The sequence below is a fragment of the Panthera uncia genome (genome assembly GCF_023721935.1).
Source record: "Panthera uncia isolate 11264 chromosome A3 unlocalized genomic scaffold, Puncia_PCG_1.0 HiC_scaffold_11, whole genome shotgun sequence".
Classification (NCBI taxonomy): Eukaryota; Metazoa; Chordata; class Mammalia; order Carnivora; family Felidae; genus Panthera; species Panthera uncia.
The window spans coordinates 86,798,353-86,812,347 of NW_026057578.1; the positions used below are offsets into that span (position 1 = coordinate 86,798,353).

Genomic DNA, 13,995 nt, shown 5'->3' on the forward strand with positions numbered 1-13,995 from the left:
AACATAGCTCCAATTATGGCATTTGCTTCTGGTTAGATCATTTTGGTATATGCAACTTACATAACTGTCTGAATGACCAAATTTCCTCTATAAAACAAAAGGAAACCCTTCCCCTCCATGTCCTCTTGTTCAAATCATGAGGTTCTGGCCACAATTATTCATGCCTCCCCCCACACCTCATAATATCCGAAACTATTGGGACAATGTATTAAACTAAGCATCCAGTAAAGAAGGCATTTCAGGGAAGCAAAAGAACCCAAAATTTTTAAATTTAAAAACTGAAAATAAACAAACAAAAACCTGGCAGTCACAACCAAAACAGGAAAAGGAAGAAAAAGATGTAAGAGATCTGGCTGGATATATGAGACGAGGGAGAGAACATTATAAATGCCAAATCCAGAGATCTCAGAAATGGGAGAAATTTGGCATAATGGAATAGAAAAAAATATCAAAAGGAAGACAGGAAATATGGACTCTATTTCAGGAAAGAGAACTGCCTGTCCGAAGGCATCATTATGAGAGAACATGGGGTCAGTACATCTGGAGCATAGATTGTGAGCAGGAGAAAGAGAGTGACCAGAAAGGAGGTAAGACAGTCAAGCCCAGGATAGAACATGGAAGACTATTTAGACCAAGTTAAGAAGTTTACTTCATTCTGAGAACAATGAGAAACTAAAGCGTTTGAAACACAGTTTTTATATGATTGAAACTGTTTTGAAGGGGTGTTACTGGGTGTGATATGGAGAATGATTTATTTCTTGTTCATTTTGTCAAAGCTTAAAAAATAATTATGTTATTGTGGTATCAAAAGCTGTGTAAATGAGACATTAGTGTTAAAAAAAAAAAAAAAAGCACCTTGAGTTTAATCTTTCCCAACACAAACATTATAAAATATAAATGTGAGCATATGTAGAAAAAAAATTTTTTTAATCACTTTTTTTGCCTCTTGTTTTTATTCAAAGCCAAATGATATGCTCGGGGGTAATAAGGTCACCAGGTTAAAAGAGCAATATGACAATTATAAACAGTTAGATTACAGCGACTACAAACCAGGGCCCATTAGCCCATACTACAGGAAAGTTATCGCTATAAATGGCTTTTCCTGTGTCCTTATCAATGCAGCACACAAAGAATCTCACCCTCAGCTTTTCTCTATGATCTATGCAGTGTTTACGCCTATCTAACCTCCCCAGGCACTGGTGGGTCAGTGCAACTACGGGGCGGGGAGATATGGCAGGAGAGTGACGAGACCATCTGCGAAGTGTCAGAGATGGACTAGGAGTCACCACATATTTCAGGGCAAAACTTTCCACATTAAAAAAATATCTCTAAAGAAAATACTCCAACTGTGCTCTTATTGCTTGGAAGTACTCAAGATCACCATGGAAGCAAACCAGAAAGCTCCCAGCTCTGTTCTAACAGTGTTAAGTTGGCCCCTCAAACAGTACAACTTGCATTTGTCTTAGGAGGGGGGAAGCAAATGAATAGTTCTGAGATGGGAAAGAGAGTCCATTTAAAGTGAAAATAAAACAACACTTACCAAAAGGGTCACGAGGAATAATGTCTAAAAACCAGAGCCTGAAATGCTGGCCACTTCAAGTTCTTAAAAAATAAATGTCAAGTACAGAAACATCAGAATTCCTTGCTAATATCATTGCTATCCCAAAGATTTGAAAGTGGTGCCCACTCATTTCATATTACTCTTCTCAGGAAGGCTTTTCTACTAAAAGTTCAATATTCTTTTCTTATTTCCCAAAGACAATGTATATATTCCAAATAAATATGATGGATTAAAAAACAAACAAAAATAGGTATCTTCAGAGTCTCCTACAAAGTGGCTTTTCCCTAGACCCATTAAATTATGAACTTCCAAGAGCAGAAAGTATCCTTTACCTCTTTCACTCTATTAAGAAATACTGGCTTAAATAGAACTTCCAAGAGCAGAAAGTATCCTTACCTCTTTCACTCTATTAAGAAATACTGGCTTAAATAAAATTTAACATGTTTATTTATTTTTTTTTTGGTAGATCTTCTTAGAACATATTTGAATATACTACTGTGATCTGTAAAAAACCCAAGACAGAGAAATACAGTATACAAAGTTCTGACGACATCTGAAACAGGAGCCCTCCTCCTCCTCCTCCTTTTAACAGATCATCTGATGAGCCTGGTGTTCCCTAGAAATATAGCTCCAGAAACAACGTTAGGAGAATCTAGATCATTAAGCTATGTGTCTCTGGCAATGCTGGAATTCTACATCCACAATTTCCAGTTTCATGTGACTAGTGAAATAATGTGATATTTCCCTCTCTCTGTAACACCATCTTTGGAAATGTCAAATGAGAATAAAAACTTACAAACTCTAAGCCCCTAGAATTTTACATATAGGCCTTTCTCACTTATCTTCATTTCTACCACAGGAGTTGTAAATGACCTTGCTTCTGCTTCCACCCAAACCAAAAATTTAAATGTTCATTCAAGTGTCTCTGTAAAAAATTGGAAGAGTTTAAATAATGGATTTTTATCACACTTACATAAAATAAATACAAGTCAATAGTTTCAATGTTTAAAGTAGAATCAGGATAGGTCTTCAAAAAATCGCCTATAGCAAAGTACAATCAATTTTAATGAAAATTAAAAAACCAGTCAGCATTTGCTGTTAGGTCAATGGTCTACGAGAAACACTAGGAAAACTACATGAGGTTGATGTCTGAATATCCACTTTTTATTTGCCAATCAACTGTCCTGATACCTAAATGTAACAGAAAAGTTTTTCTATTTTTTTAAGACAGTCTTATTTTTTTAAGTCAATAACAATTAAAAGAATCTGGCCATCAAAAATACACCCAATCCTGCAGACAGATGTGCCTTAAGTCTGTGTTCCAATTCTTGCTGTTAAATTTACTTGATTATTAAGTAGCAATAGTGCCTTCTGATAAAGGTACAGGAGTGAGAACTATAATATCTTACCTCAGGTGCCAACAAAAGAACTATTTAATGGCATGATTCAGAGTGAAGCCAGTCTCTACCAAGTGAGGTGTTCTCATATTCGCCATGTGAATAAGTCACTTATTTAATGTAGTCAAATTTGTGAAGTACTATGAGACTGTTGCACAACGTGTAATATAAAAACCAAGACAATACTATCATAAATACACATATAAACAACAACCCTTCCACTACCACTATTTGAAAGTATCTTGAAGTCTAACCTTAGAATGCCAAAACGAATCATTTTTTTTTTTTAGTTGAAAATCTCAGTAATGTCTTAGGCTCTTCATGTTATGTATTTCCCAAGTGCTTTAATGGAACAGCCAGTTGCTACCACAGTTCGTTAAGTAATTTCATTAATTCCTTTAACATCTCAAAAAATATGTCCCTTAAAACTGCTCATATCCATTCCTTTTTCCACTCTCCAAATACTTTCCTTGCTGTTATCAGTAGTCACAGGACCGTGGATTTTGGAGTTTCCTCCAGTGCCAGTGCAGACCATACAAGTAGATATCCTCAGATTACAAAGGGAGAGATACATTCCAGTAAGATTCCTGCTTACCCCATCCCACCCCATGCCATTGCTGGCACTAGCAATGATCACAAAGAACTGTAAAGAGATTGTGGGTAAATTCTCGCCCTGCTACTGACTATCTCTCCGAATTATAGCCAAAAAGGAATATTATTAAAGCAAGCAAGAGGTAAAATATCCTGAAACTTAACAAAATTACTTATGTTCAGGGAGATAAATTATTACCTATAGTCCTCATAATTACTTTTAAACTTCTGTTTGAATCTTCTTAGTAAAAGAATTCAAGGGACAAAGCTATTAGTTTAGGTGCTGAGGCTAACTTCTTAATAGAAAAACAGGTCACCAGCTTGCCGTGCCTAATGACTGCCCAGGGAATGAAGATTTATGGCACAGAAGTAAGTTCACTTTGAAATATGCTTTTAAATTGAGATTTTGGCAAGGCTTCCAACTCTAAGAGGAAGACAAGTGGTAGAGAGTCCTTAGGAGGGGATACTCAAGTGGAATTGGGGTAAGCCATTCTGGGGCATAGGTCTGTAATCAGTAGATGTCTGAAGCCTAACTCAGCCTCTAGTTCCCTTGACATGAAGGATTCTTTCTAGGTCTAATAAGATTCAGGAGTTGAAGAAGCCTCTGAAATTCTAAGCAAAATACCACACGCCTGTACATATGTGCATTTTGTCTGGGGAAAGGGCTCACAACTTTCATCAAATTCTCAGAGGCCCCTTGCCCAAGGAAGTTTAAAAGAAATACTGCACTTGCTAGAGCCTTTGTAATATGAATTCACCGCCCAACGACATTCTGCATTCCCTTATACCTCAGGCTGTTTTATAGTCTCCTTTAGTAATTGAAAGAGAATGAAATAAAAATGAGGTTCTTATGATTCATGTAATACTGAGAGGTTGCTGCTTACTTAAAAAATCCACATATTGCTATATACGCTATCCCTGGATCCAAGATGTCAGAAATCTTTAGAAAGGGCACTTTTACTATAGTATAACACAAATGCGAAAAGGTACATAAATTAAAGGTATACACTGGGCAACATTCTTTCACCTAGGATTTTTTTTAAATTGTTAATGAGCAGATGATGCAGATCACTGGAAAACAAGAAACCACAGGAAGATAAGATCATAAACGAGACCCACACACCAGGAGTATGGTTGTATTTACAGGTTTTTTTCCCCCCAGTCTCTTAATGACATCCAAGTTCCTTGATATGGGACATATATACAGTCCTTCCGTGATAGAAGGATGAGCGAGCAGAAGATTTGGAGAAGAGTCAGAAAGACGTTCCAGGGCACAGAGGAGCTAACAGTATATATAAATCTTTGTCCAAACTGAGTTGGGTTCAAGGCTTGGGGTCCATAAACATGGCAGACATCGCTGGGTTGGTAGAGCTTTCAAAAACTCTGTAAGACAGCCTGGCTTCTGTCCTCATTAGACAGACAGTCCATGCATCTTTTTAACTACTACTACACTATGTACAAAAATCTCAAATTATTATTCATTTCTCTTCCGGTAAAATTTTTAGTTTGTTTACTTTCTCCCTTCCAAAAACATCAGCCTTGATGACTATAAAATGATGTTTTATACCTGCCCCTTGCCTGCCCATCTCTAAACTGTGTATGAAGATTTAAACAATATAAATTGTTTAAAGCAATTCTATAAAATACACCTACATTTGCCCTGCACACTTCCACTGCATTACTATACCAAGAACCAAGTCTCAATTAACCACTATCTGACCCTTGTTCACTTTCTTCCCTCCCCTCCTCCTGCCAAAGTTTGCCCTTCCTGCCAAAGTTCAGCACTTCCTAGAAAAGTCTCACTGCCTGTTTGATATTGTACTTCACTTTAGTCACCAAAGGAAGAATTTACAGGTGCTTGGCCCCATCTATAAGACCATGACCGAAATCTGACCTCCTGTTACAATACGTGAACTCCTGCCCTACTGATAAGGCTGGCAGATATAAGTAGGATTTTTCAAATAATCCTTTGGGAATTTATAAGCAGCACAGCCATAAAAGGGGGGTGAATGGAAGGTCGGTTTCACTAAAAATAATAAATATTGCCATGTTTATTCAAAGTGTGCCTTGTTATCCTCCAGGCCAAAAGTTCAGATAAACACTATTGTAAATGACAAAATATTAGAACTTTTTGTTACTTCTGTTATGATCCTTCCGTTGGACACCAATAGAACTGTTTTCCCTCGTATAAGTCCCAGCCCTGATATTGTATAACACTGCCTGAGGCTAGAAAACTGGATTCATTTGCAGGTCAAAAGGAGGGCAGTTATCTCTCAAAATCAAAAACAAACATTTATTGAGTATTATATACTGTTAATACTAAGTGCTAAGTGCTAAGGCTAAAAAAGATGAATAAAACATGGTACCTGCCCTAAAAGAGCTTACAGTCTATTGAGGAAAAAGAACACATATTTAGGATGAGATAACAGAATACAGTCAGCACTAACAGAAACAGGTACTGGGTTCTATAACAATGCAAAGGGGAAGGGGGTCCACTGAGCTCAACGTGAAACATTAGGAAAATTTGCTGGAGGACACAAGTATGAAATAAGTAGGAGTCCGTAAAATAAAAAGAAGTGGGAATGAATACTCATTCAGGCAGAAGGACCAGAATGAGGAAAGAATGAGAAGCAGGAAATAGCATGGTACATTCAAAGAACTAGAAGCATTTCAGTTTCATTAAAGCAAAGTGGTAAGCAGCAGACAATATGGCAGACAGGACATGGAAAACCTTCTGTCTTTTGATATGCCATATTTTCTTCTATACTTCTATATTTTACTCAATAGATGACCAATTAGAGAATCTTAAGCAGATAACATGTATCCCAGATTTGCATGATGCACAGATCACTATCGTCACAGTGATAAGGGAGTCAGGGATTTATACTATAAGGAAGGGAGAGCAGCTAGGAGAATGTTTTCAATAATCCCGATGTCTAGGACAATCATTTTATGATAGGGGAGGATGAGAAAGAGAGTAAACTGTATTTAGGAGGTAACATTTGCAAGGCATGGCGATTTACATATGGTACTGAGAAAAACGAAAAGGTTTGGGTTTCTGCCTGGGGAACTGATAGAATGCTGTTATTGCCTGAGATCATGGTAAATCCAAAACAGTAGATTTTAGGGAAGGGGTGAGATAATGAGTTCATTTTGAAACATACAGAGTTTGTGCTGCCTGTGGAATATGCCAAAATGTTAATATTAACTACATCCAGAAATCTGAAAAAAATATTTATGTTACAAATCTTTATATTAAGCAATTCATTTTTAAATATCTTTGTCGTTATTATTATGAAGAGATGTCCTTCACTATATAGTAATACATATTAGTGATGTGAGAATGAGAAACAAATATAGAGAAGTAACAAATTACGGCCCCCCAAACGCTATGAAAAGGGTCAACTCTAGAAGTCATATGTGTCTGGCCCTTCCTTTAACGAAAGAGACATTTTAGTCCTTAAGGTCCATCTAGCTCTGGAACAGCAATGTCCAAAAAATAAACATGTATTCCAGAAACAGAGCTGAGCTCTTACCACTGGTTGTACTTTTTCAAAATTAGGAAACACTATGAAAGAGGGAAGAAGCCTGTTTCTGCCATATAAACAATGTCTTATCAAATTATTATAAAACCTTTATGAATACCAAATACTGCAACACTACAGAATATTAGCATGTGGAATTTATTTAAAAATTTTTAAACTCATAGTTTAGGATGACATCGACTTTGTATATTTAAGAACGTGTACATTTAGAATAATTGATAAACTCTGTTGATGGCAGAGACTAGAGCCTCTATCTACATGTCTATACTTTACATCATATACTTTAAAAAATACCAATAATGTGCCTAATAATCAGCATCAGAGACACATAACTCCTGCCAGATTAACGGCCATGTATTAAATTCCAATCATGTACCAAAGACGGAGCGAGGCACCATTGGAACATACCTTTAAGTGCACTAAGCAGATCATTATTACCACAGCTCATATATGAGAAAGCTATGGTTTAGGTAACTTGCCTAACACCACACAGCCAGTGAGTGTGCAAATAAATTACTTCAATACTCTTATTAACCACTAGTAGAGTTCTCATTTGAAGAAAACTTGTCACATTTTCTTTACCATAAAATCTTAACAAAGTTTAAAAAACTAACAGATACACAATGATGAGATACAGTGCTGTTATATTCTAATCATTCAAAGATTATAACTTCTCTCCTGGTAGATCGTAATTTTTTTAAAAGCATGAGTCCTTGATTTATTTATACATCGTTGCTCTCCATATCCATTTCATGCAGGACAAAAATTCAGTAAGTGTTTAGTGAATAAATGAGTAATAAAGTTTGAGCTAGCATATGCTCAAACAAGTGTACTGCATTCTTTTAGCTACCACTTACTTATTCATTCCACTAATATTTATTGAGTGCCTACTATATGCCAAGTACTGTTGTTGGTACTGAAGATATAAAATTAAACTAAACAAATTGATTTTCATACTTTTACACTATTTGAGAGGAAAAGTACACTTGACATTGCAATTCTGAGACTTAACAAAAACCATATATAAATACAAGACAGATTTAAAATAAAAAAAATAAAAGGAGTTAAATTTCACAGAGTATTTTTTTAAAAAGCAGTAATATATCCTCATTAAGTTGGATTTATCTAAAGAATACAGGAATCATTTAAGATCACAAAAATCTATCAATGAAACTTAATTAGTACATTCATGAGCTAAAGTATAAAAACCACAGAACTGTATCAATATATTTGAAAAAAATCCAATAATATTCAACATTTATTTATATTCTTATAAAAAATTTACAGGAGCCTAGGAATAACTAGATAAAGAATATTTACCAAAAACTTATTGCAAACATCAGTTAATTGAGAAACATTAGATACATGCTGTTAGAGATCAAAAATGAGACAAGGATGCCTATTATCACCTTCCTGAACAACAAAGTAAGTAATGATGATCCTGGTCAATACAACGACAATAAAAAAAAAAAAATGTGATATATGGATAGGAAGAAAAGAAGCAAGTCAGTATCTGTAGACATTATGAACAACCACACAGAAAATCTGAAAACCAAAAAACAAACCATAATAACTAATAAAAGAGTTGAACAAGGTTGCCAGATATAAGTTAACTTACAAAAATCGAGAGCATTCCTCAATATCAGCAATTACTAATTAAAAAGTAAGGTAGAAAATTGTAAAAAAAAAAAAAAAAAAAAAAAAAAAAAACACTATATTTTGCTACTACTTAAAAAATGCCCAAGACCATTAACATAGAAACAAAGCTTAACTAAATAATTTAAAAGCAGACTTTTTTCTTCCATGAATACCAAGAATTAGCAGTAGAAAGTTGTCAATTCTTCCCAAAATATATAGAGAGATACTTAGTATATGCCCAAGGTATTCCAGGAATCAGTGGGCCATATACAGATTATGTAGTAGATAGGACTGGTAAAACTGAGTTCATCAAATAAAAAAAAATTAAGTTGGATTCCTACACCTCATACTATAAGTACAGTGAACCCAAGATGAATCAATATCAAAATGTAATGGGTAAAAGTTAAAGTTAACATAAAGGGAATGCCCTATGACGTTGGAATAGAGAGGGGCTTTTCTTTTTTAAAAAAGACTTAAAAAGTACAAACTACAAGGTTTAAATTGATGGACTTGATTATATCAAAATCAAGGACTCCTGTTAATGAAAGATAATATGGCCATAGTGTAAAGTCTACGGGCAAACTGGAAAAAAGACATTTGCAACATCCTCCATTGTCAATATGTACAACATAAAAGGAATTTCTGAAATTTCTCTTTCTAGAAAAGAGAAAAAAACAAAACAAGGAAGGCAAAACAAAACTGAACAAAGGTCAAAAATAGGCATTTCAGAGAAAAAAGATCTTAAATGATTGGGGAGTCTATAAAAAGCACAATGTTATGAGTAATCAAAGAGATGCAAATTAAAACAAAGAGACATCATTTGATATCCATCAGGTGATCAAAAATTAAAATTAAAATTATATATATACCTTCTGACCCAGCAATTCCAACCTAGGTATAGAAATCTTGGAAACTTACACCCAAGTCCATACAGGGGTCCTACTTATTACAGCAGAATGTTAGAAGCAATTTAAGAGTTGATCACTGAAGTAATAGACAAAACACAGCAAATGCAAACCATTTGTTAATAATCATGTAGAAGTGGGAGGCAATGAGTAAGATATATAGACTATAACAAGGTTAGATATTAAAAATAGGCTGAATAAAAAAATACAAGAAAAAACTAGATCCATAAGATAACACCATTTGAGTAAACTAAAAACACCTACATATACAAAATTACTCTATATTTTTCAAGGATACAAACACAACCATTACCAGACATTAAACATATTAGAGTTTGTATATTTGGAGATAAGAGTTGTGGGCTTGTGGATAGGGGATGAATGGAAACAAACAAGATAAAAAAATACAAGAGGGGTACTGATAGGAAATAACGATAATAGCGTGTTGTGTCACAAACTAAGATGAATATGATTTATTTAATTATTGGTACATGAGATTGAAAAAAAAATTACTTATTTTAGGTGCCTTGAGACAACTCAATCTATGACGTCCTCCATCTTTATAGAACAAGGAATGACAGGTGGAGACAAGGGGTGGAGAGGGAAAAGAAGGGAGGAGGGGAAAAGGAAATTAGCAAGAAGTGGGAGGATGAAGGAGAGGAGAAAAAATTACCAAGTCTTCCCAAACTAATGGAAATCACCCCAAAATACTCCAGCCATGAAGTCCATAGACCAGTGTCCCAAACTGTCTGGAGTAACAACTAAGTGACACTATATTAGATATATGAAGAAAGAAAATGTGTAACAGACTTAAGATTACTCCATCATATTATAAAACAACCTGATAGAATCTTTATAGAACTTTGTTATTAAAAAATACCAATAATGGACCTCTCTCATCAATTGGTCTTTAATGATACTTTGGCTTCCTAGTTTAATTTTTTGATTGCCTTTATATCTGTGTATCTGCACGTAGGTGACTACCAAGATAGAGAAAGGGCTATTTCTTATAATACCATTAACACCCATAATAATTCCCCCCCCCCCCAGAGAGGTTTCTCTTTGCATAGGAGTAAGTGTCATCAGGAATAAAAAGATAAACAGTTTTTACAAATATTATTTTAATATATAAAGATAGGTTATTGTTATTTAAATAACTACATCATTAAATTAAGAATAGAAATCTGAGTGTGTGACTATTTCTAGGTATAATCTTATTATTTGTTGATGACTGATAAAAATTAATGTTATTTGCTTAGCTCAATTACATGGCAAACAAAAGATTCAAGAAGAAAGGATTCTTTTTTGTAATTAATACTCCTTAAATAATAGTTTCTTTTTTCTTACTCTTAATAATAAACAGAAAAACTATAAAAAATGAGAAAGAAGAGTTTTGAACTCAATATACCTCTTTATTAGGCAGAGCTAGATAAAGACTCACCAGGACAGAATATATGTGTAGACATCGATAAACAGGAGAGAAATCCACCAAATCTTGGGCTCCAGGTACCTGCAAAACAAACAAAATTGTCACAAAATATTCAAACAAAGCTATTAGGAACATTAAACTGCATTTATTTTTTTATTACTCAAGTGGAAAAAAAATAAAAGTCAGCTCTAGTTTCTAGCAGAAAAACACAAAGCAAACAAACAAACAAACAAACAAACCATGCTCTCATAAACCCAGTTTGGGTATTTTAACCATGAGATTAATAACCGAAGATAGCAGCAAGGCTGGGACACAGAACAGAAGGATGAAAACAAGAGTAACAGAAGATGTCACTGGCCCTGCATCTGCTTTTAGAGATATGTTTCAGGCTATGGGCCTCCAAAGGGGATGAGAAGATGGTAACATGACTTTGACAACTTGACTGTATCTTCTTGGACACATGGTAGGCTACATAAAAGACTAAGTTTCAGGAGTGCCTGAGTGGCTCAGTCAGTTACACGTCTGACTCTCGATTTTGGCTCAGGTCATGATCTCATGGTTGGTGAGTTAGAGACCCGCGTCGGGCTTTGTGCTGACGGCACAGATCCTGCTTGGGATTCTCTCTCTCCATCTCTCTCTGCCCCTTTCCCGCCCATACCCTTACCCACGCACACATGCTCTCCCTCAATCTCTCTCTCTCTTTCTCTCTCTCTCTTTCTCTCCCTCCCCAAAATAAACAAACATTAAAAAAAGAAAAAGAAAAAAAAAGAAAAAGACTAAGTTTCAGTGGTCAAAACCAAAACTTGCTGCACAGGATGAATTAAACGGCCTGCCAGCCAACTTCTGAAGGACATAAGAATTAGTGAATATTTACGTCAGCATGCAATCAAAATACCAGAAAATTATAGTACGAACAATGTAGACAGATTAAATCTAGACATCAAAAGGCAAAGTAAAACAAACAACATTAGGTAAGAACTGGAGATAGTCACAGTGCTAAAACTGTTTGGTTATGTGACCTGACAATGAGTAACTCACAATTTACTTTGGCCTCAATTTCTCAACTGAAAAAGGAAACTATTGCCTGTATTGTTGACCTATAGGAATTAAATAAGAATAAAAGGACACAAAGTAAATACTGAACAAAACAAAATAAAGCAAAAACAAAACAGACAAAAGTGCATTAAAAATAATCAAAATAAAGACCTAGCTGCAGGTTTTACTGTAACACTGCTAATTGTAGGATTCATTCAGAATATAAGCAGCAGGCACTAAATTGGGTTGAGCGGACTTGTGATTACAAAGTCTGTTTCCTCATTTCATCAAGCAGGATCATTTCTTCTTTGGTGGCATAGCTTTCTTCACCAAGATGCTTTTCCAAAGAAATCTACTCATTCTACAACTCAGCAGCCCAATACTTTCTTGTCTCTCCAAAATCATCATCTCTCTACATTTATTGGTTCAAATTTATTGACTATTTTGTTCATTTGCTTTGCACCCATGATAGCACACTAAATCTCTATGTTTAAGAATCTCTCAGGGCTATATATTCTGAAATCACTCAAAACAATCTCCTGTGAATCCTAAGTTTGATCATAAGATCTACGTCATGGTCCAAGCATAGATTTATTTAAAAAAAAAAAAAAAAAGCAATTAGAAAAGTCAGCATTAAAAAATCACTGAGAAAAACATTTTATGGACAGATAAGCACCATGCATTTAAAAACAAAAAGATTGGGGCGCCTGGGTGGCTCAGTCGGTTAAGCCGCCGACTTCAGCTCAGGTCATGATCTCGCGGTCCGTGAGTTCGAGCCCCGCGTCGGGCTCTGTGCTGACAGCTCAGAGCCTGGAGCCTGTTTCAGATTCTGTGTCTCCCTCTCTCTGACCCTCCCCCGTTCATGCTCTGTCTCTCTCTGTCTCAAAAATAAATAAACGTTAAAAAAAAATTTTTTTTAATAAATAAATAAATAAAAATTAAAAAATTTAAAAAAAACAAAAAGATTAAAAAGCATGTAAAAATTAAGGACACTCGTTTTCATCTTAATAAAACAAAAAGAGGCAACAGATGATCATTTTAGGCAGTCTTATTTTAAATGGCCACAACATCAAAATATCTTTATAGTCTCCTCTCTTGAATTGCAAAGTAAAGATGTGAAGGAAATTTATCTTGCCAGAAAAACAGAGCCTACTAATGAAAACTACAACTAAGCAAAACACAAGCTCAAAAGATGAAAAATAAAATTATATTAATAATATTTAAACTACATAAAAATTACACATACATATGAAAAGGGATAAGAACACATGTAAAATAATTTTGATCTGTATAAAAAATGAACTTTTATTTAGAATGAATGATTATAAAATTATTTACAATAAATTATATACTTACAAAAAGCTTAAGGAAATTTAAATAAATTTCAATCACAACTTTGTTCATATGTTCATCTTTACATAGTTTATTTATTTTTTTTTGCTTTGACTCAGGACCATTAGTTTCATTCAAAAGGAAACTGCTCCCAAGCCATTCCTCAGACAGAGGCCTGGCCCCTTCACATGTCAGACCCATCCTTATAGAATGAACATCCACATTAGGGGACAGTTTCCCCTAAAAATCTGTGATGAGTAAGCTAATGGTGCCCCTTTCTAATGGGATAAAAAGAATGGTTTATCTGGGCCAACCAAAAAATACATATATTTAGAGAGGACAGAAAGATTTTCCTGTCAGCTCCAGCAAATATTTACAACCAAACCTATCTTCTGTGAGGCTGTCTTGACATCATCATCCTCAGCTTCAAACAGTTTGAAGTGACCTGACCCGGAAGTATTGGCTTTGCTATTTCTTAGCCTCTGCAACCATAATCCAGTTAAGTCCTCCCCAGCCAAGGACTGCCTGCTTTGAAAGCGGTACACAAATCTAGACAAGAAAA

At 34.9% G+C, this 13,995-nt stretch overlaps 1 protein-coding gene across 7 annotated transcripts in view; it reads right to left on the reverse strand.

Annotated features, from left to right (window-relative positions):
* Nucleotides 1–13,995, reverse strand: part of EXOC6B (exocyst complex component 6B) — a 615,985-nt gene that overhangs the window by 336,952 nt on the left and 265,038 nt on the right. For all 7 annotated transcript variants that reach the window (XR_007461984.1, XM_049650337.1, XM_049650336.1 and 4 more), the window contains one exon: nt 11,079–11,147. Coding sequence is in view for 6 of the 7 variants with exons in the window: in XM_049650337.1 (XP_049506294.1) it covers nt 11,079–11,147 (69 nt within the window). In the remaining variant the exon portion in view is untranslated. The remainder of the gene's footprint in view (nt 1–11,078; nt 11,148–13,995) is intronic.